Raw genomic sequence first — 22,955 nt, 5'->3', positions numbered from 1 at the left:
CTGTACATGCTATTCGACGAACGCTTGCCAGAAGTGTCAAGGACAAAGTCAAATCAAAGACAACAGCCGTTGGAATCGTGAACACTCTGTCGAAGATTTTTGAGAAGCCACTTGCTGTGCACAAGTTAGATATGGTCAAACGCTTATTCAAATTGAAGATGGATGACCAATGTGGCTCTGTTAATCAGCATTTGGACAATGTTAATGAGATTGTTGAGAAGTTGAGGTCCCTGGAAATCAACTTTGATGAAGATGTTAAGGCTATGTGTCTGTTATCTTCTCTGCCGGATAGCTGGGATGCAACTGTGTCTAGTATTTGCTCTTCTTCAGGAACTAAGAAGATAGTCTATAGTGATGTTTGTGATAAACTATTAAGAGAAGAAACTAAGAGGAGGAACCAAGTCACAGAGAATTCAGTATCTGCTTTGCAAGCAAGAGCTAAATCTCGAGGTCGTAGCAAGTCTTGTTGCTGGAAATGTGGGAAGCCCGGACACGGGCAGAGTGACTGTGGAGCTTTAAACAATGCTGTTGAGGTCAAGGCTTGCATGAGGCTTAAAAAGCTTAAGGCTACTCACATAACGCTTCTTTTTTTTTTGTCTGGGCACTTAGGCTTAAAAAGCTTACGCCTTTTACGCCTTATGCTACGTTTTTCAAGCCTTTTACGCATTTTACTACAATTTAGAAAATAATCTTTTTAGATACATTTTTATATTTATTTATATAATGTGTTTAATTTGATAATAACTATCTAAAACGTTTGGATTATGAATTTCATTATATCTAAATGTAATAAATTGGTAAGTTCTTATTAATGTTTTATAACATAAGGCTCACGCCTTATGCGCCTCAAGTTTTAAGACTCAAGGCTCTCAAAAACACGCCTTAAGGTACACCTTCGCTTTTTAAAACATTGGTTGAGGGGTAGTGAATGCAATCAATAGTCCATTGGAGGCATGTATCAGGACTCCTGGAGGAGTTGTTCATTGTTCACCTCACCAAGAGATTATGCAAAGGTATACGAGTAGTAATTTTGGCAAGGTCTACACACTTTATAATGAACCACTGGATGTTGTGGGTAAGGGTGATGTTCGTATCAAATTACCTAATGGGGATATCTGGATCTTACCTAATGAGTTGTCTGATGAAGGCTATGGAACATCTTGCTCTCCTGATGGCTGGACGATTACAAGAGGAAATTTTCTTTTAACTTACCCTATTGATGATTCTGATTCAACTCTTAAGGTTGTCTCCCCTCATCCCAAGGTTCTAAAAATCGCCGTCTAGGGCCACCTAGGCGCCCGGAGACCCATGGCCGCCGCGATTTTGTGCTAAACGACGGTATTAGGCGGCTGAGCGGATATTGGGCGGCTAGGTTTTTTTTTTTTAAGTTCTAGATTTTGAGTTTGATTTGGATACAAAAGTACTTGAATGATATGAAGAAGAAGAATTTGATGAGCTCCGAGCGATTAGGCTTGCAAGAATGCATTCCCGTTGTTTGAATTGTTTTTCTTATTTTCCAAAGAGTTGGTGAATTGTGTTTCTTATTAATTGATTTTCCTAAGTTCATTGTTGTTGAATTGTATTTCTTTTTTTTTTTCCTAAGAAGATAAGATCATTAGATATATTGTTGAACATTTCTAAGGATTAAGGATTAAGAACATATATATTTTCAGTATTTTAGACATTATATATATTTTTACATTAATTTCATGCATTATATTCTTATTTTAATTGTATTTATATAATTATTTGTTATTAAAATATATACAAAAATACAAATCCGATTAATCGGGGCGCTGGTTTTCAGCTGTCTGCCAGATTAACGCCTAACGTTTTTTATAACCTTGTCTCATCCTCTCGATCTTGGTCAATGGTATGAACGTTGAGTGCTCAACACTATCTCGCAGAGACATCACTTCTGAAAAAAATGATCGATTAAGTTCTTGACGATCGATTATGTTTACTCAAAACTGATTACATCTCATCACTCTTTATGTTAAGTTTCATTTCCAGATTGTGTTCGTGTTTAATGCTTTTGTGCCAGTATGGTACTATTTTGACCAATATGTCAGGGGTTTATGGCATTATGCTCTTTTTCGAATCCTTTATTCAGGTTTGAAATGTTTGTGTTGATAGAAGAGTTAGAGCAATGCCAAAAGGCTGCAAAACCAGGCTTGCCTAAATTCCTAAATGAATAGAGTTGTGTCTTGTCGGTACTTTGGGTTTGATTCTCCTTAGTACATGTAAGGCTGAGTAAATTAAGGATTTGTTTGTCAAAATATGTATGTGTGTAAGTGGGTAACATCAAACGACCGAGCCCTTTAAAGGACGCGTGTTCTCTTCATATATTTCAAATTCCATTATAGTAAAATCTAAAATTTCGTTAAATTATTACTCGATTAATTAATAATTTCGTTAAAATAATAATTTTTATCGGTCTTGACTCGAGATCAATGTGCTAAATTAATATTTTACTAAATTTATAAGATAGTAGATTTTCGAGAGTTTACATAAAGCCCATCAAATATATAAATTAATAATGTCTTAATTTATATACATTTATGATGATCTCATTGAAGAATTTTGTTGATTCAATTATCATCAAATAAAATAATATAATATATAGGACAACATTATATTTTGAAAAATGGTATTCGTGATAAATCCAACAATGTGGTGCATGAATGAAAAATTAAACTCTTTTTTCTTCAAAAAAGAGAAAGAAATTATTTATTATACCTTGATAAATTAATATATTATTAATTTATCGATATATTAATATCCCATTAAAATAATAAATTTTCTCAGTCCCGACTATATTAATTTATAGAGATTTTACTGTATTACATTTTATTATTATCCCTCCATATCTATCACCATACGATCGAGCCCTTTAAAACACGCTCGAATGCTCGTTCTGGTCGTGATGTAATGATATACAAATCCAATTATGTTCACGTACCACAGCCAAAAATATATGGAAATGAACCAAATGCATTCCTTATGAGAAGGCGGCTGAGAAAATTAGCGTCACAATGAAAGAGGCTGCAAAACCAGATTCGCGGAAGCAAGAGGCTGCTGCATTAGAAGAAGGTGATGGTGCTGGTGGACTTGGCGCAGTTTCGTTTTTCGATGGCGATGGTGATGCAGCATTTTTAATATCCTTTTGCATACTGTCGCATTTTGAAACATCAGCCTTCAAACCACAAGCATCTGCGAGATCTATGATCTCATCCTGGGTTACGTTCAGGTTCTTCAAAACGAGGGGGTTGCTAATGGCGCCGCAAATGCACGTCCTATCGTCGGACTTGTCCGATAGCATATCCTTCATCGGGTTACAACATGTTTCAGGAACCTTGTCCAGTTGCTTAAAGTACTGTTTGCATGGCGCCAATTTCTGCAGGCATCCCATTGATCCCACTGATGTCAAGGAATCAAGACCGACCCCTAAACCCACAACTGCCCATGTAGCCAAGAAAATCAGAAACAAATATAGCTTTGAATGAGCCATAGTACGGTTCTGATGATCAGGGTTCTCGATCAAAGTAAACGCCTCTGAAACCTCTTAATTTATTGATTGGCGAAATGCAGGTGCGAACAATGAGCCAATGAGGTGTAGGAGGTACTGGTATGGTGTTAATATAGAATGATAAATTACAACCTCTTCATCGCTATATGTGGAATCGTTAACAAAGGCAACCAAGATCTAATCGTCTTTAATTGGTGATAAGCAGTAAGACATCTAATTAACTATCACGCTAAACGCTAAATTAACTATAAAATAGATCTGTCGCCAACTTCATTTTTCCCAATTAACTGGGAGGAACTCCACAATATTCTCCTCAAAACAAGATGAGCTGGGAAAAATGAACTTGTCCGTTATCAAATAACAAGGCTTAATTTAGGCAAGTTATTTCTAACCGATAAACAAAAACTAATTAACTCTACATATTTATTGAACAATTGAGATTGAGCCTATAGACTATAGTATAATCAGACTCCTCCATATATCACCATGCACCAATCGATCTTTTGTAACCCAAACAAGTGATAAACCACTCTAATACTAGTAGAGTAGTAGTATATAAAGCTTAATGTAATCCTTGAATCATGTAAATCTTATCACTCTAAGAAGTTTTAGACAAGAATGGCAAGATAGAAAACATCACATCATAACGTCATAAGTAAGCTCTTGCAAATTGAGGTCTATGATATAGACATATAGTATGTGCAAAATGCAGGTCTAATCGTCTATTACACATAATATAGAAAAATGTGGAAATATTGAGATATAAAGAAGAGAAGGTCTAGCATGAGAGAAAAGAGCTCGTCAAGTTAGCCAAGGTGACTGCCAGAGAACCCTACTAGGTTTTGATATATAACTATTAACTAAACCCTGTATAGGAGGCTGGCAAGTCATCCTTGGCTACCAAACTAGACTCCTTTCTTCCTGTTTGACATCTCTTCATTCTTACACAGATATATGTGGTATTCACACATGCTCCATTGGGATGCCAATACAATGTTTCATGACGCTCTATTTATATGCAATTTATCGATGAACACTAGCTAGTTAGATTCGTATATATTATCTCAAAGTCAGCTTTCAATTTGCCTGATCGATCCTTTCCTTTAGATCTTTTCTTTTTCATTCCCTTTTTATCAAGCATATGTAATGGAATATATATATTCTCTGATCTCCTCCTGTAAAGATAGATTACAAAGTTGAACAAATTAGTGAACAAATTCCATAGTACTCGATCTGCCCATCTTCAGAGGGCTTGCATTGTGCTAATAAAGTTTTTAAAAAAAATATTGATGACGAAATTTCCTTTAAACCTTGGCACCCTCGATCATCGTACAGAGATATTTTTCTTAGCTGCATTAATATATGAGTACATCATATGTTGTAATTCATCTTATGAACAAATTAACCATTGTCGCTTTCACTAAACAAATGTACAAGTATGTTTGATATGTCTTGCGGTAGATAAACTTATCTTCTTACCTTACTTTGAGTTAACACAATATCAATCAGTAATCAAAGTCTATATGCAATGTAAACAAAAAGATCAATGTATTGATAGATCAAATGGTAATTACAAACAATGACGGATCTAGGATGTAAAATGTGGTAGGGCTTGTTCGATTTTTTTATGGGTAATTTTGCTCCCTAAAATTTAAAATTACATTTTAAATAAATAAGATATTGTACTTAAAGGAATAATGGAAGAAAAAATGAGAGAGAGCAAAAATTTTCGGGATTTTTTGAGAAAAACTAAGAATAACGTTATAAAATAAAAAAACAGGAAAAATGGAGAAAAATTAACAAATGGGTAAGATAAAAGCCAAAAATGAAAAATAGGGAGAAAAAAACTTGAAAAAATAGTATAAAAATAAATAAATAGTATAAATCTCTTCATTCGAACTGGGAAGGTGATGGAGAAGATGGGTGTAGCAAACCAACCAAACCAATACTACATTGTGTGTTGGGGTAACTATGTATGCCAAAATTGCTGTGGGCTGGATCGTCACTGATTGCAAACGCACAAGCCTTTGGAAGTTTAAGAGCCCCCTCTTTAGTTTTGTTAATGTTCTTCACCATTGCGGGTAATTAATCGAGAATCCGCAACCACAACTCTTGTCGTCCGACGACTCTGATAGCATGCATCTTCTCGACTTCTTTATTGGTGTGCCACGTGCTACAGTACATAGGTTGATCATTCTCCGGTGAATATATGGTTGATTTTGCATGAGTGCCGTTGAATCGCCATACCTAATGGTACTGGTTGTTAATTAATAAAAATGAGCGACGACATTGATGAGTGGCGATTCAAAAAATTAGTAATGAATCACTAGCTTGTAATTTATAATCGATCAGCTAATTGTCAACAAGTACTCAAGTTAGCCAAGGTGATTGCCTGAAAACCCAACCCGGTTTCGATAACTATAATATAAACCCTGTATTAGGAGGCAGGCAAGTCATTTCTTTTCACACAACTCTTTTTTGCACAACATTGGAATATCTGGATTACTGGATAACTGGATTCGTATTCGATCGCTCAAACAAAGTCAGCTATAATATATTCTTCAAGTTGCATGCCTCCTCTTTTCTCCCTCCCTTTTCATTATTTTTTTACCTCCCTAGCTATCATCAAGTTATTGACTGACCACAATGGAATACATTCGATCTCCCCATCACTACTCCATATATGACTCCATTTCCATATATATATATATATATATATATATATACATATATATATATATATATATATATTTGATAACAAAACGTCCTTTGTCTAAAATTTTCTCCTTATTTGACAACATGAGAATCCCATATCATCATAAATTAGACCATTCAAGATCCTCCACCAATGTCAATGAGATTTCCTTTCAGAAGAATATATTGGTCGATTCGACTTGCTTCGCCACTTTGATAATAAGCTTTATTTTTCAAATTCCTTCTTCGTTTTGAAATGAGGCAAGGGTCGGGAATCTGGAGAGGCCAGGTGGTATAAGAACTTTTTTTTTTTTTAAGAAAAGGTGGTATAAGAACTTATAAAAAGGTCAATTGCAATCTTCTCCATACTCCAGTCGCATGCAATCCATTTTTGTGACCAACACCTCTAGAATATGTAAGAAAAAGATTAATTTTCAACTCAGTTTTCCCTTATTATACAGTGAGAAATGTTTAGCAATACTATTTTACAGAGTATGTCCCAATGCTTAAACAGTAAAATTTACAATGTGTTGAAGTATTACGTGCATATGATTACCTTAATGTGATTAAGTGAGTCAAAAAAAATAGTGGTGCCTAACATGTCTCCTAAGTCCTAACCACATAACTCCTCAAGTGGACTTCTCATTTTGAAAAAAATCATTCAAGTATGAGAAATTAGCATTACCCTCATAAAATCTTCCTAGTTCTCTAATTTCTCTGCAGCCTCTGCTAGATCTTTTTCGCTGATAAAAAAATGAAGTGAAGATGGTAATTACAATTTACATTCTCCAATTCACATTGTAAATATCTTCATGAAATTCATCCTAATAAAAATCTTTTACACACGCCTTTGTATGCACCAAGCCAAAACACACACAAAAATGAAAACGCGTGCCCCTCCCATCCGGCCGCCGCTAGTGCCTCTCGCAGCTGCGTCTCGAATCACGCACGGACGTTAGAGTAGTTGCGGTGAAGCCGGGGTGTTTTTCCTTATGATCTGATGGTTGGGGTGTCGGAAGCATGGAGGAGTGGTGTCGCATCCCAGGTGTGGATTGTCGGAGGGGCATATCTAATTTGATCGGGTCGGCTTCTGCTATGTTCGGTCTATGTTTCTCTTGAATCAGATCTAGATCTGGAAACTTTTCTGCTTCTAAGGGCTCCAGATTCTCTTTTATTTCTAGCTTGAATAAATTGTGCCTGGTATTGGCGTTTGCTCGGAGTGCGTTTCCCTTGCCTACCTTGCTCAGAGATTTCTTGATTCTTACTTCACTTTTCTCAACTATCAGAGGTTTGATAGTTGGTTCATGAACTTTTAGTTGAGGTTTTGCTCGGCGCGACATTTGGCAAGTTTGTGTAGCTGCTTTGCAACTACTGCTTAGTCGGTGTTGTGGTTGTTGTCTTGGGCCTTAGGCCCGTGTCTTTCATTTTTTGTTGCATGTGTCTGTTCTGGGTCTCGGGCTAGCATCATTAGTTAGAATTGTCAGAGGTTCTGGCGAAAAAGGATTCTTGGCTTTGCCTTTTTCATAATCGGACATGATTGGATTCAAGCTGATGATGATAGTTTTAGTCTAACTGTCCTTGACATGTTCTGTTTTGTTTATGAGTCTATGTCTGTTGTATCGTTTCTGAAATTTAGCAGACTAATCCTATATGTTGGATTATGATCCCAAATTCGTTGGAATTCTTCTTAAGTGAATGAATTAGTCTTTGATAAAAAAACAATAAAAAACTAGCATTGTAAATTGGGCTCTCATTTCCAAGGATAAAAATTACATTAGAAAATTGGGCTTCAACTAGAAAACCTATCAGAGAAAAATAATTCAAAATCAAAAGGAAAGAACAACTCAGTCTTATAAGTTTTAGGGTCCCTTCCTTTCTCGAAGTGTTTTTCATTCAAAAGTTGTCGCTGTCGTTTTACCGTCGAAGGTAACTCTCTTACCGACTTCTGATCTTCTTCTTACTTTTTATTGCACGATCATACCATATTGATTAGTACAAGTTGGTCAGTCCATCTTTTGTTGTATTGATTTATTCGAAATAGTATATCTCACTGTTAATCGATTGTAGAATTGTCATGAGTAAGTTGTTTTTTGATTCGAGGGGGATCTCGTTGAGTTCTTAATAATCAATGATCATAATGTTTTTTATATAAGTATTTTCCATATTTTCTTATGATGGATGTTTTGGAAAATGCATTTCATTAATTGATTTCGAACATCTTTTTTTTACACAAAAGTATCTCAGAATAATTTAAAAATTAAAACAAAGAACTAATCACTCGATTTTCGTTTTTTGGATGACACCCAATTCTATATATATATATATATATATATATATATATTTCTATCGATTAGATATCATGCAACCCTTTGTATACTAATAAAATAGAACCAACCCTACTTTATTTAAATTTAATTTATTTAATCTTAATCTAATCAAAGTTTCATTTTTCTATTTTAGAAGTTCATTGAAGAAGTTCTATTTGTTCAATAAATTTGCCTATATTTTTGTGTGTCCACTACATAAACATGACATGATAAATAGGAAAAAAGGTTATGATAAAAAAAATAGAACCTAAGAATAGGAGTTGTTGACAAATAGGATCAACAATCATATTTAATTCGACACAATGAAGAAGGGGTTGTGTAAAATCCATTTTCTTGTGTCAAATACTAGGAGATGCAGAACCACCCCTAAACCCTTTGTTCCTTTCATTTATGCTATAGTTTATATTCTACGCTTATTTATTTTTTATTTTGATGTTATTCAAATATAAAACTAATGATTCATCCTATATCACTTCGATTTGAACTGAAAGAACAAATAAAAGATAAGGAAAATTAAATAGTCTTCTTCACAATATACACATCATGACCAGTATAAGCTTTGTTTTAGACTTTGTTGTCAACTAGGAAGTTGTTGGAAACATTGTTTAGGTTGGGATGGTGAAATTTGGTGATCATTGGTGGTCACTGGAATTAGTGGCGGTGACGCCACTGTCGGCGGCATGTGGCGGTGTGTTGGGTCATGTTTCAGAGTAATGGTTTACTCCGTTGAGATATGCTCGTCGATACAAGCGTCTACATACGTCATTTGCATGTGTTAGATTAATTCTTGAGTAAGTTAGTTGTTGTTAAAAGGTTTAGTGATTCTAGGTTGAAATTGTTGTTGGTTGTTTTCAGGAGTTTGACTATTCTCGGTTTGGTTGTTTCTTAAGTGAGACTTGTGTTTCGGGAGTTCATTGAACCAAGTGAGTGAATTTCAATTAAGGTTGCAAAACGAATTTACAAGGCTTGCGAAACGAAACTGATTTCGGAAATTTAAGTTGAAAAACGTTGCGTTTTCTGTGGCTCAAGAGTCAAATTTTATTCCTTCATTGATCTTTGAAAACTTCCTTCACAGAAGTTGTAAAGCTCGTCGATACGCGTTGTGGACATACAACACACCATAATCGGATATCGTATGTGAAAGTTATTATCAGCGGATGTTGGTTTCCGATTTCGAAAATGTATGAAAGGAATTTTTGGGGAAAACCTAACTTTCCCAAAACAGAAACCCTCCCCCCATTTGCAAGTGATTGGGAGCTCGAATCGCACCACCATTCCGTGCTCCACAATTTCACCCACCGTCGGTATCTTGGGCATCTCCAGTGACTTCCCAGCAGTTTTAGGTTCTGGTGCAGGTACGAAAACATCTCTCTTCTTGTTATCTACATTTTTGGTGTTGATTGTGTTGTGATTTGACGAAGTTCAACGGAGGAGTTGGTGGTGTGCGTGCTGTCGCCTAGGGCGGCGCGTGGGAGGAAGTGCGGTGGCGGAGAGACGGCATTAGGCCATAGGAGTAAATAGGTGGGAAGATGGGTGAAATTGGTGGTAGCATGCAAGCTCACGCTCGGTTGTTTGGGCGGCGCGTGAGCGCAACATGCGGCTGCTGTGGACGGTGCATGAGCACCACGATCGGCTGCCGAGGGTGGCGCGTGAGCCACATGCGCTGTCTCTTGTGGCGGCACGTGAACAATGTCTTATGAATAGTATTTTGGGAATAGAGTTTCACCTATAATGAATAGTTACCTAAGATTTTACATATCGTTTTTCTAAGCACGTTGTCATGCTATTAAGTGACCAACGAAATGAGTAAGGGAATCACTTCGGTGTCGTGGAAGTTGCACGCAGGAAATAAGGTGAGTAAATCTCACTATGATAAGTCTACCATTGGCGGTGACTCATATTTTGATTTTTTTAAAAAGTGAACTGTGACATTTATATAATATAGTGGGTTGTGTATGTGTACGAAAATGGTAAATACGATACATAAATATGGGTTGTTGTATTATATACTCTTACGGGTTCTATTTAAATTATGAGATTGTATTGTTTTCGATTACTTGTGGCGGATAAGACCGGAAGGGAGATAACGTACCTTCCGGTATAATGGATTATCGGAGTGACTATATATATATATATTGTTGTGCAAGAGTCGTTACTTGTAATACAATAACATGTGTGGTTTGTTATATTGTACGTGGTTTTAACGTTGAGTCTTGCATAAGGAGTAACAGATGGGTTGCCTGGGTCTCATGAGTACCCATGTTTTAAAATGGTATTGGGTAACAAATGGGTTACCTATGTTTTAAAATAATTTTTAGTAACATTTGGTTGCCCGGTGTCTCCTGAGTACTCATATTTTTAAATAATATTAGGTAACCAGATGGGCTGTCCAGTGTCTCATGAGTACACATGTATTAAAATGTGATCTGTTGTATTTCATTTGGATGTGATGTATGTTATAATGTTGGTTTACTCATACGTGCTAAAATGCTTACCGGGTTTGTATTTACAATCCCGGTGCACCAATTCGATGGTGTGGGGGATATTTCTGCATGTGGAGATTAACAGATTCAAAGGGTTTATTCTGAAGATTGCTGAAGATTTCGTCCTTTTGTTGGTTGTGAGTATTGAGTGAATTTTACGTTTCTAATAGTCATAATACTTAAGGTATAAACTGATTATGCATTATTCAAGTCGACTGAGTCGTACTGTGAACTCAGTTTCGATACACTGTTACTATACGATGAATTCAATATATTTGGGATTGTTTTAGAGTTATCATGGCGTCGAATTCGAATTTTTTTTATTCGAAATTTTGGGGTTGTGACAGTTGGTATCAGAGCGTAGGTTGCGTTTTTGGTGATTTCCATCTGTTAGGGTTACACCTGTTAGACAGTTGTCGACAGTGAAGTGTGTCATTTGTGGCAAAGTTGGTCACTATGCATCAACTTTCTCGAAGCCGAGGAAGGTGGGATGTTTTAGGTGTGGGCTGGTCGGACATATAGCTAGACTGCACCCAACCTCAGCAGGGTAAACAGGAACATCAGCAAAGGCAATTACCGGCGGGCCAAGCTAGGGTTTTTCCGGTGGGTCAGGGGACACAGGATTGGAATGTACCTTATCTATTTTTGACTATCTTGCTAGAGTACTGTTTGATATGGGAGCATCACACTCTTTTATTGCTAGTTCGGTAGTGGAGGTGTTAGGTTTGATTCCTACATTTCTTGGAAGCTCTTTATGTGTCAATTCACCTCTTGGAGTGTCTCTCAAGGTTGAGACGATTTGCAAGGCTGTCTTATTGTGATCGGAGTTAGAGATTTCTCTGCTTCTTTGATAGTGATTCCGGACCACACCTATGATATAATCTTAGGAATTGATTGGTTGAGGCCACAACATGCTTTGATTGATTGTTTTAACATGGAAATGTTTTTCCATAGTCCCGGGGAGCCAGTTTTTCGTTATCGTTACCTCAAGTCGGATAATGCCATGAGAGCCAGAGTCTTGGCACATGTGGAGTCTGTGGATAAGAAAGAAGTTATTGCAGACATTGTTGTGGTGTCCAAGTATAGTGAGGTGTTTCAGGAGATACCAGGTTTACCTCCTCGTAGGGTTGTTGATTTATGCATTGATGTTGTACGCGGTACAACGCTTGTATCAAAGGCACTGTATAGAATGGGGCAGAACGAACTTAAGAAATTGAAAGTGCAGATAGATGGGTTATTGGACCAAGGGTTCATTAGACCTAGTGTCTCACCTTGGGGTGCGGCGGTGTTGTTTGTGAAAAAGAAGGACGGTTCCCTGCGGTTGTGTGTGGACTATAGGGAATTGATTGAGGTGACCATCAAGAATATGTATCTTTTACCCAAGATTGATGACTTGTTCGATCAGCTTAGAGGGGCTACGGTATTCTCTAAGATTGATCTGAGATCGGGTTACCATCAACTCAGGGTGAAAGAGGAAGATATCTTAAAGACGGCTTTCAAGACTAGGTATGGGCACTATGAGTTTGTGGTCATGCCATTTGGTCTAACAAATGCACCTGTCGTGTTTATGAGTTTGATGAACCAAATCTTTAACCAATACTTGGATGAGTTCGTAGTAGTGTTCGTTGATAACATCCTGATATACTCCATGTCCCAAGAGGAGCATGTGGCACATCTAAAAATTGTGTTGCAAACGCTAAAGGAAGTAAGATTGTATGTCAAGCTCGAGAAGTGCGAGTTTTAGAAGGAAGAAGTTAAGTTTCTTGGTCATATGGTCTAAAAGGACGGCGTGTTAGTGGACCCATCAAAGTTGGAGGCAGTGAAGAGTTGGAATCGTCCAAATACTCCTACAAAGATTCGTAGTTTCATTGGGTTGGTAGGATACTACTGGAGATTCATTGAAGGGTTTTCTAGTATTGTATCGCCTTTAACCAGGTTGACCAAGAAGGATGTTTAGTTTGTCTGGACAAAAACATGTGAGGAGGCCCTCAACAAACTAAAAACTAAATTGATTACGGCTCGAGTGTTGATAATTCCCACTAGTGGGGTGGGTATTTCATTTATAGCGATGCTTCTCACCAAGGCATAGGGTGTGTGTTAATGCAACATGGAGGTGTGGTTGCTTATGGCTCTAGACAGTTAAAGGTTCATGAGAAGAAATACCCTACTCACGATCTAGAGCTCGCTACAGTTGTTTTTGCCTTAAAGAATTAGAGGCATTACTTGTATGGTGAGAAATTTCAACTATTTGTTCTCACAGAAAGAGTTGAACATGAGGCAGAGGAGATAGATGGAGCTCCATAAGGATTATGACTTCACCTTGGAGTACCATCTTGGAAAGGCAAATGTGGTTGCCAATGCCTTGAGTAAGAAACCTAGGGGTATGATGGCGTCTCTCATGGTTCAAGAATGGGTTATGCTTGAGACTGCATCTGAGTTTGATCTTGTGCAATCAAGAGGATCACCAACAGTCTTTCTTGGAAGTGTCTCAGTGCAGCCTACACTAATTTCAAAGATCATTCAAGGTCAGGCACAAGATAGTTTCTCACGAGCTAGGTTGGCAGATCTAGTGGTAGATTCGCTTGACGAATATCCTTTCCAAGTGGAGAGTTGGATCCGATGGAGGTTTGAGGTTTGAGACAAGATTGTGTGTTCCAGATTGTGCAGCACACCGATCTCGTTATATAGTGCACCAAGGGAGCACCATGATGTATAAAGACCTCCGTAGGTAATTCTAGTGGAATGGGATGAAGAAAGACGTGGTAGAGTTCGTATCAAAGTGCCTTACCTGTTAGCAAGTGAAGGCAGAGCATCAGCGACCTGCTAGCATGTTGAAACCATTGCCTATTCTTTTTTGAAAGTGGGAGCGAATTTCAATGGACTTTGTGACAGGATTGCCTAAGTCCAGGAAGAGTCATGATGCAATAGGGTGATTGTTGATCGATTAACTAAGTCGGCGCACTTTCTTCCGGTATCGATGAAGTACACAGTGGATGTGTTAGGAAAGTTATATGTGGATGAGATAGTAAGACTTCATGGTGCACCTGTATCTATTGTCTCTGATCGAGATGCACGTTTCAATTCGAAGTTCTGGGGTAGTTTACAGCAGGCTTTGGGTACTACCTTGGATATGAGTACAACATTTCATCCTCAAACTGATGGACAAACAGAAAGGGTGAATCAGGTGATGGAGCTTGTATTCTTGATTTTAAAGGAAGTTGGGAGGATCAACTGAGGTTGATTGAGTTTGCCTACAACAATAATTATCATTTTAGCATCGGTATGTCACCTTATGAGGCTCTTTACGGTAAACCATGTAGATCATCTGTCTGTTAGACTGAAGTTGGTGATGAAGCACTAATGGGTTCTAAGGTGGATCCGAACAGCCCCGACTAGACAGAAGAGCTATGCAGACTCAAAGAGGAGACATGTCGAGTTTGAGATTGGTGACCATGTGTTCTTAAAGGTCCCTCCTATGAAGGGTGTGGTATGATTTGGCAAGAAGGGAAAGTTAGCTCCGAGGTATGTTGGGCCTTTTGAGATTCTTGAGAATGTAGGAGATTTGGCCTATCACCTAGCTTTACCTACGAGCATGTCAGGTCTTCACAACGTCTTCCACATTTCCATGTTGATGAAGTATGTACCAGATGAGTCACATGTGATTGATCACAACTCCATTGAGGTGAGGGAGAATGCCACCTTTGTTATCGAGCCGGTTCGTATTTTGGATAGGTCGACAAAGAAGCTTCATATGAAAAAGGTGGAGGTAGTCAAAGTTGTATGGACTCACCATGATGAGGTGATGCCTCTTGGGAGCTAGAGTTGGATATGAGGACATGATATCCATAGTTGTTTTTGTTGAGTTGAGTACTTGAATTTCAGGCTGAAATTCCTTTAAGGGGGTAAAATATAATACCCCGAATTTTCTGGTTTAAATTCGTATAATTCTTGTAAATTATCAAGCTTGGTAATTTGAGAAAACATCGCATTTTTACACCTTCTCATCGATGTCTTGCGAAACGAAACTGATTTCGAAAATTTAAGTTGAAAAACGTTATGTTTTCTGTGACTCGAGAGTCGACTTTTATTTCGTCACTTATCTCTGGAAACTTCCTTCACGAAAATTGTAGAGCTCGTCTATACGAGTTCTGAGACATGTAGCATACATTAATCGGATATCGTATGTGAAAGTTATTATCAACGGAAGTTGGTTTCCGATTTCGAAAATGTATAAAAGGAATTTTTTAGGAAACCTTAACTTTCCCAAAATGAACCCCCCCCCCCGGCACAACTTCTCTCTCCCTCCCCCTCCACCGACCCACTTTCTTTAATTTCACCATCACCGATCTCCCAACTCTGGCCACCGTGGCATTCACCGCCGGTCTCAAGACAACCGCACGGTCGGCTGCTCCAGCCCTTGGACGTGGCACGCCGCCAATCGCTGCCTTGAAGCCGAATCGGCGATTCAAAATTTCTGCAGATTTCGCCACCGTCCAAGCTCCGTCTTCGACGACAGAGCAGCTCGAGACCAACTTCTTACGGCCGTTTCTCACCTCTGGTGTTGTTTGCAAGTGATTGGAAGCTCGAATCGCACCATTATTTCGTGCTCCACAGTTTCACCCACCGTCGGTATCTTGGGCGTATTCGGCGAGTTCCCGGCGGTACTAGGTTCTGATGCAAGTATAAAAACATCTCTCTCCTTGCGATCTACATTTTTAGTATTGGTTGTGTTGTGATTTAACAAAGTTTGGACATAGGAGTTCGTGGTGCGCGTGCCGCCGCCTTGGGAGGCGCGTGGGAGGAGGTGGGGTGGCAGATTGACGGTGTTAGGCCGTAGGAGGAAGCAGGTGGGAAGATGGGTGAAATTGGAGGCCGCAAGCAAGCTCACACGGGGTTGTTTAGGCGGTGCGTGAGCACCACACGCTACTACTGTGGGCGGTGCGTGAGCGCCACGCGCGGCTGCCGGAGGGTGGCGTGTGAGCACCACGCGCGGTCGTCTGTGGCGGCGCATGAACAGTGTTTCATGACCATAATTTAAGAACAAAGTTTTAGTTATAATGAATAGTCACCTGAGATTTTACGTATCGTTTTTCTAAGCACGTTGTCATGCTATTAGGTAACAGACGAAAAGAGTGAGGGAATCACTTTGGTGTCGTGGAAGTTGCACGCGGGAAATAAGGTGAGTAAAGCTCACTATGATAAGTCTACCCTTGGCGGTGACTTATATTTTGATTTCTTAAAAAGTGTGAACTGTGAAATTTATATAATATAATGGATTGTGTGTGTGTACGAAAATGGTAAATACGATACATATTTATGAGTTGTTGTATTATATAATGTTACGGGTTCTATTTAAATTATGAGATTGTATTTTTTTCGATTAATTGTGGCGGATGAGACCGGAAGAGATATAAAGTACATTCCGGTATAATGGATTATTGGAGTGACTATATATACTGTTGTGCAAGAGTCGCTTGGTTGTAGTACAATAACATGTGTGGATTGTTATGTTGTATGTAGTTTTAACGTTGAGTCTTGTTAAAACATTTTCTAGTCTTCGGACGTTGTTAGCATTAATCGGAACCAAACCTTGGCCAGGTGTCGGTTATGATCAGTTAGAGCTATAGTATGTCTTCCGGTGTACTACATGAGGGGTTACCCATGTTTTAAAATGGTATTAGGTAACAGATGGGTTACACATGTTTAAAAATGATTTTTGGTAAAAGATGGGTTGACCAGTGTCTCATGAGATCACATATTTTTATATAATATTGGGTAAACAGATGGGCTGTCCAGTGTCTCATGAGTAGACATGTCTTAAAATGTGATATGTTGTATTTTCTTTGTATGTAATGTATGTGTTGGTTTACTCATATGGGTTGAAAAGCTTACTGGGTTTGTGTTACAATCCCGGTGCACCAATTCGATAGTGTAGATGATAGTTTTGTAGGTGAGGATTAATAGATTCGGAGGGCTTATTCTGAAGATTGCTGAAGATTTCTTCCTTTTGTTTGTGGTGAGGATTGAGTGAATTTTACATTTCCAATTGTTATAATACTTGAGGTATAAACTGGTTTTGTATTATTCAAGTCGACTGAGTTGTACTGTGAACTCAGTTTCGATACACTGTTACTATAATATGATTTCAATATATTTGGGCTTATTTTAGAGTTATCATGACTTCGTATTTGAATTTTTATCATTCGAAATTTTAGGGTTGTGACAGTACCTTCCGACAATATTGATGTGTTTGTGTGATGTTGCCCAAGTGGCATGTGTAGTGTATCATATGAGTGAGTTTCCTTAGTGGCGGACGTGTTGGGCGATGAGAAGTATAAGTGTGTGATATGCCTTAAGTGGCGGTCTTTTTGGCTAAATGAATAGGTGTACGTGTTTTACCTTAAGAAGCGGCCTTTTGGCAAAATAAATGTGTGAGTGCGGGTTTTGCGATAGTGTGACCCAATGTGCAAAAATGAAAATGGATTGTGGGTGTTAGATTTTGTTGTTGAGCCTGTTAGCGTGGTCCTTGATCCATCAATCTTAAAATTAGTCTAAAAATATATTTGCGTTAAAAATATATGGACTTCATCGTCAACGGTCCATGGGTAAGTAAAAATGAAATTTTAGTAAAATTGTTTGAAAAGTTGTTGGATAGAAGATCCATGTTAAAGGTAAGTTATTTTATATTATTTGTTATTTGGGGTAGTGGGAATTTTGACATAGTCTCAGGGCCATTAGCCTATTAAATCTTGATAAATATGTTTGTTTTCAAAATATATGGACTTCATCCACTACGGTACATGGGTAAGTAAAACATGATTTTATTGTTATGGTTTTTAAAAGGGGTTAATCGTTAAGGACTAGGTTAAATGATTGTGATTTATGATTCTAATTTCTTAATTTTATCTGTTTGATAAATGGTTTCCTGAACTACACTATTATGCTAGAATCACTAATTGTTATTGTGTGCAGTGTAACCTCTTGAACTAAGTTATTATGCACGGATTACACTTTTCTTATGTTATTTCTTGTGATGTGAATTCTTGAACTACGTTTTCCTGCATGATTCACTATTTATTTTCTTGCATTTAAAAACACTGTGGACAATATTCTTGGGAAATTTGACAAGGAAGGTTCTGGAATTGTCAGAACTCCTGTAGATATGAATTTACATTTCTCCAAGAATAAAGGTGAAAGTGTTTCTCAATTAGAGTATTCAAGAATAATTGGGAGTCTAAATGTACTTAACAAGTTGTACAAGACCAGATCTAGCTTATGTGGTTCATAAGCTAAGTAGGTACACGAGTAATCCTGGAGCTATGCATTGGCAAGCGATTGGAAGAGTACTCAAATACCTAAGGTATACTTCTACCTATGGGTTGCACTACACATCATACCCAGCTGTTATAGAAGGTTTCACTGATGCGAACTGGATATCTAACATGAAAGACTCAAAGTCTACTAGCGGATATGTATTTACGCTAGGGGGTGCAGCCGTGTCCTTAGAAGTCCTCAAAACAAACAGTTATAACTAGATCCACAATGGAGTCTGAGTTTGTAGTACTAGACAAATGTGGAGAGGAAGCAGAATGGTTACGCCAGTTCATAGAGGACATTCCTAGATGGACAAAACATGTGCATGTGATTGGTATACATTGTGATAGTCAATCTGCAATTAACAGGGCACAGAGCAAGATGTATAATTGTAAGTCTAGACACATTCGTCGAAGACATAATACCATTAGACAACTACTCTCAATTGGAGTTATCTCTATAGACTATGTAAAGTCTAAGGATAATATTGCTGATCTTTTAACCAAAGGGTTAAACAGAGAGTTAGTTGAAAAATCATCGAAGGGAATGGGACTAAAGCCCATTGGAAATTAAAAATCACTACAGTGGATACCCAACCTAGCTGACTGTAGATCCCAAGATCTAGGTTCAAAAGGGAAAACCAAATTGTGGAGATGAGTTCGGATCACTGTGGGGAGTTCCCCAAGTCCATTCCTATGATGAAAAACAGTGATACCCGTAAGGATGAGGTTAAGCTAAAACTTTTAATGATTCTTATGCGTCGAGAAATCGAGCAGAGTAATGCGGGTTACTCTTAATTAAGAGATCACCTATGCAAGAGAGAAGTGGAGCCGCTTCTAGGGGAGTTAATGAGCGCATAACTCTTATCAAACTACTTGCAGAACCAGGCGTGTGTTCCATGGCCAAAATGGGCACAAAAATGAGAACCAAAGTGTACCAGGGAGACTCATGTGTGAAGTATGTCATTATTTACACAAATGATGAATAATTCAAAGACATCGCGTCTACTATTTAGTTAGTAAAGTAAGCATACTTTCATAAAGGAAGGTTCAAAGGGTCAAACCTACCTATCCTATGCAGGTTACAACCGTAGAAATCTATCACCAAATTCTATCGAGTCTTTGGTGGCCAATTTCATTCATGTGGGGAATTGTTGAAAAATGGTTAGGAAAACCATTTAAAACCAAATTTCAATTGATTAATTTAATTAAGTTAAACTTATAATTAATCAAAGATGAACATAGATTTGAGTTCTACATAATGAGGGCTACAAGAACATATGTTTGGTTGTAATTTGGTTTGTGGGTGAATAAGAAATTGTCACTCAAAGATGGCTACTTAGAATGAGGGAAAGGTGTTTGTCCCACATTGGAAAAGAGAAGTGTTGAAAACACTTTATATAGAATCCATTATGTATGGATTGTAAAGTGTGTAAGCCCCCTTATACCCTCTCGCGCACGCGCAGGGGGGGTGCAAATCCCAAGTCACAAGGGAAACTCGTGTATGCCCGTGCGACCTGCGGACATGAATGCAACACCGAATTGAGGGTCGGAACGTAGATTCTTTTTGCATTTCCGAAAATTCGGTTAAATTCTCTTGACTGTTCAAATTCTTCTTTTGTAACAACTGAGTTATTGTGTGTTATGGAGAATTATAACATAATTGAAATCAGTGCTTGTAACATATGTAACTCATATATGTTATGATCTTTTGATTTCTATAACAGCCATCGTATTTATTGCTGATTGCAAATCCTCACTATATAAATAGCCACCATCCTTTCATTGTAAAATGATCCCATTCGAAACACAATCTTCTCCCACTCTCAAAATTCTTAGCTTTTCTCTGGTGATAGAAAGAGGTACCTTTCGAGTTCGTTGAAGGTTCTAGTTAGTAGTGCAACTTCCTATAATCGTTTAGTCGTTATATCCTGGGAGACAAGCGCCAAGCATCCTTGCACCGGTAGAGGAGGCGTAAACGTCTTAAGGACAGTGTGGTATCACACACGTCTCGACTAGTTCTTCCATCACCAATCGTTCGGTATTTTGGTTGAATTTCTTTTCGTGTTTTTCGTTTCTGATTTATAATTATTTATAATTCCGCTTATTAAATTATATATGCAATATATCACTGTTATTACAACAAGGTCTACTTAATTAGTGGTAGCTCCATGGATGTTGTTGGTAAGGGTAATGTTCGCATCAAATTGCCCATTAATGTGACATGGATTCTACGTGACGTAAAACACATTCCGGGTTATGCTTGGAATCAAATTTCTGTTGGTTTGTTGTTTGGAGAAGAAGGGTATGATGCATTGATGCTCTCTGGTGGCGTTTGGACAATTTCAAAAGGAGATTTTACTTTTACTGTCCCCCCTGAGATAAATCCTCGTATCGGCCGTATCACTTATCTATCCTCTTCCCCCGCCTGATCCAAATCCTGCTATGCGTATAACGTACCTATCCTCGACACCCTGGTTCGAAGGTGTTAGTGTAGCTTAATTTCTGAAGAGTCAATTATTCAAGTAGTAGTATGCAGGGCCGACCCTGAGGGATTTGAAGCCCAGTGCAAAGCAAAAAATGGGCCCTTACACAAAAAAAAAACAAAAAAAAAACAAATTTTTTTTTCGGGGTTTGGACCCTAGCCAAGTACAATGCTAGGAGGCTCATCCCCACGCCTGAAATTTTTTATTGATATGTTAAAACATGGTACAATGGAGGGGGACATTTCTGGAAGGTCAGTTAAGAGGCAAGAAAAAATTACTAAAAATAGTAGCTTACCAGCATGAAGCAATGAAGCTGTGAAACAAAACCCGAAACTGCAGAGGCATATACTGGTAGTTCACCCAACCAACAATAGGCCAAAACTGCAACCATTATCAAAATTTTATTATCCATCAATTTCAATGAGGGCCTTGAGTACAAAGCAACATGGTTAATCTTTCAACCTTCCATGCAGTCAAATGTACAGAGGGGTAGTCCTTCCGAACTTTCGTCCTGACTAAACTCCATAGTCTTCCTAAAATGCCAGAGTAAAAACAAAAATGCATCAGTCCTAGTTCCTTGCCTTGAAGTTTTATGCCATGAGCATAAAAATTGACTAAGTACTAAGTTTTCACCACAAAGAAAAGACTTCATTACAAAGGTACTCTAAAAGCTCTAGGACCAGAAATTGCAAAATGAGATTACCCTACAGCCGAACATGCACAGTGGACATCTCCTTATTACCCCTCCCACATCAAAAGAAAGAAAGGCACAACCAAGTCCCCAGAACTAGATACTGAGATATGGTTAGGCCTGCCCATATCATAAATTGTGAAAAATACGGTGCCTGAAAACTGCTCTATAACCAGGTTCAAGATAATGCCAGATATTCATGCATACCTTCAATCACCAAGCCATAATACATCATGAAAAACATGTTGTTCCAAGGAGATGAAGTTAACTGCTCCAGCAAAACCTAATAATTGAAATTTTCATCCATCAATACTTGACTCAAACATTGATAGTAGGTTTTGGCATTTATATAACGCAAAATGCTACAAACAAGAAAATAACATTCATAGAAAGCACAAGAATCCTACCCCAGAAAAGATTATATCTTCTTTGCGATAGTTTTATTGTCCTTCTTTGCCCTGAATATTATATCCATTAGTTTGTGGAGAAAGTGTCCAAACGGCCCGGTATATGCAAACCCATAGAGCTGGAAATAAGTCACAAATCCTTCAGATGCCAACATGATATACACAAGGCATAGCACAACATAATTACATATGTATAAACCTAGTGAATCCATGAGTTTATACGCGAGCCACATATTTGAAATTGACAGTTGCCGGATGAGAAAAGACAAATGGGAAATTGGGAATCAAATCTTTCAATTCATAACTCTTGGCTTTCTTAGTATGACAAAGACACGTACTTGTTATGATGATTTTACACCAAGAGGCCAAAAGCACATAAGACACAACAAAATAACACAACTTTGAACACCTTGATCAAAATAAGCATACCATCATAAGAAACAGTCTTCTGAGTTGAAGCTTGATCCCAGAGATCTTCTGGGCTATTCCATCACTAAGCCCGACCGAAATTCCTGCTGTAATTGCCTAGAAAACCGAAAAATTCAAACCAAATTAAACAAAGACATCAACTTCATATACAGCAACATGGAAATCTTCAAAACCAGGCTCAAAGAAATCATCTTTGAAACAAAACGAAATCTATACAAACAAGACTCCCTATAAACAGATTTAATGAAACAAGAACTAGGTCTCATTCAAGAGCATAAATGAACCTTGGTCCTAAGAGGGTGGGAGTGAAGTTGTATAAGGTATTTTCTCCAAGCCTCGCTGACTATCTCAGACATGGTGAGTCCAAAGCTTTCCTCTCTCTCTCCCTCTCTCCTTCTGACTTGAAATTGTGAAAATGAAATGGGGTTTTAACTAACCGAAGGCAAAGAATAACTCTATACCACACACGAAAAAAAACAGACAAATAAAAAAAAATTGGAATTTTGGGCCCTGATCCAGTGCTACCGCACTGGCTGCCCTCCCTCAGGGCCCGCCCTGGTAGTATGGAACTTCGTAACTTCTAATCCTAGATTTTA

At 38.0% G+C, this 22,955-nt stretch overlaps 2 protein-coding genes across 2 annotated transcripts; both read right to left on the bottom strand.

Annotated features, from left to right (window-relative positions):
• Positions 1-3,001: 3,001 nt before the first annotated feature.
• Positions 3,002-3,511, bottom strand: LOC126787047 (non-specific lipid transfer protein GPI-anchored 9-like). Its single transcript, XM_050512985.1, has one exon. The coding sequence runs from the start codon at positions 3,509-3,511 to the stop codon at positions 3,002-3,004; it is 510 nt and encodes a 169-aa protein (XP_050368942.1).
• A 17,612-nt stretch (positions 3,512-21,123) lies between these two features.
• LOC126788627 (peroxisomal membrane protein PMP22-like) lies at positions 21,124-22,715 on the bottom strand. Its single transcript, XM_050514636.1, has 6 exons — positions 22,644-22,715; positions 22,360-22,455; positions 21,950-22,049; positions 21,731-21,808; positions 21,295-21,365; positions 21,124-21,213 (listed from the first exon to the last, which is right to left on the bottom strand). The coding sequence occupies exons 1-6, from the start codon at positions 22,713-22,715 to the stop codon at positions 21,124-21,126; spliced, it is 507 nt and encodes a 168-aa protein (XP_050370593.1).
• Between the last annotated feature and the right edge of the window lie 240 nt (positions 22,716-22,955).

This window comes from Argentina anserina, chromosome 3 (assembly GCF_933775445.1).
Source record: "Argentina anserina chromosome 3, drPotAnse1.1, whole genome shotgun sequence".
Taxonomy (NCBI): Eukaryota; Viridiplantae; Streptophyta; class Magnoliopsida; order Rosales; family Rosaceae; genus Argentina; species Argentina anserina.
Note: the sequence above shows the minus strand (reverse complement) of the source record. Positions and strands in the feature narration are given on the sequence as shown.

Excerpts from the sequence above, each read along its gene's own strand:
- LOC126787047 (XM_050512985.1), bottom strand. The coding sequence starts at position 3,511 with ATGGCTCATTCAAAGCTATATTTGTTTCTGATTTTCTTGGCTACATGG.
- LOC126788627 (XM_050514636.1), bottom strand. The coding sequence starts at position 22,715 with ATGTCTGAGATAGTCAGCGAGGCTTGGAGAAAATACCTTATACAACTT. Across the intron at positions 21,809-21,949 it reads CAATAAAACTATCGCAAAGA|AGGTTTTGCTGGAGCAGTTA; the intron begins AGATATAATCTT and ends ATTTCAATTATT. Across the intron at positions 21,366-21,730 it reads TTATGGCTTGGTGATTGAAG|GAAGACTATGGAGTTTAGTC; the intron begins GTATGCATGAAT and ends CTGGCATTTTAG.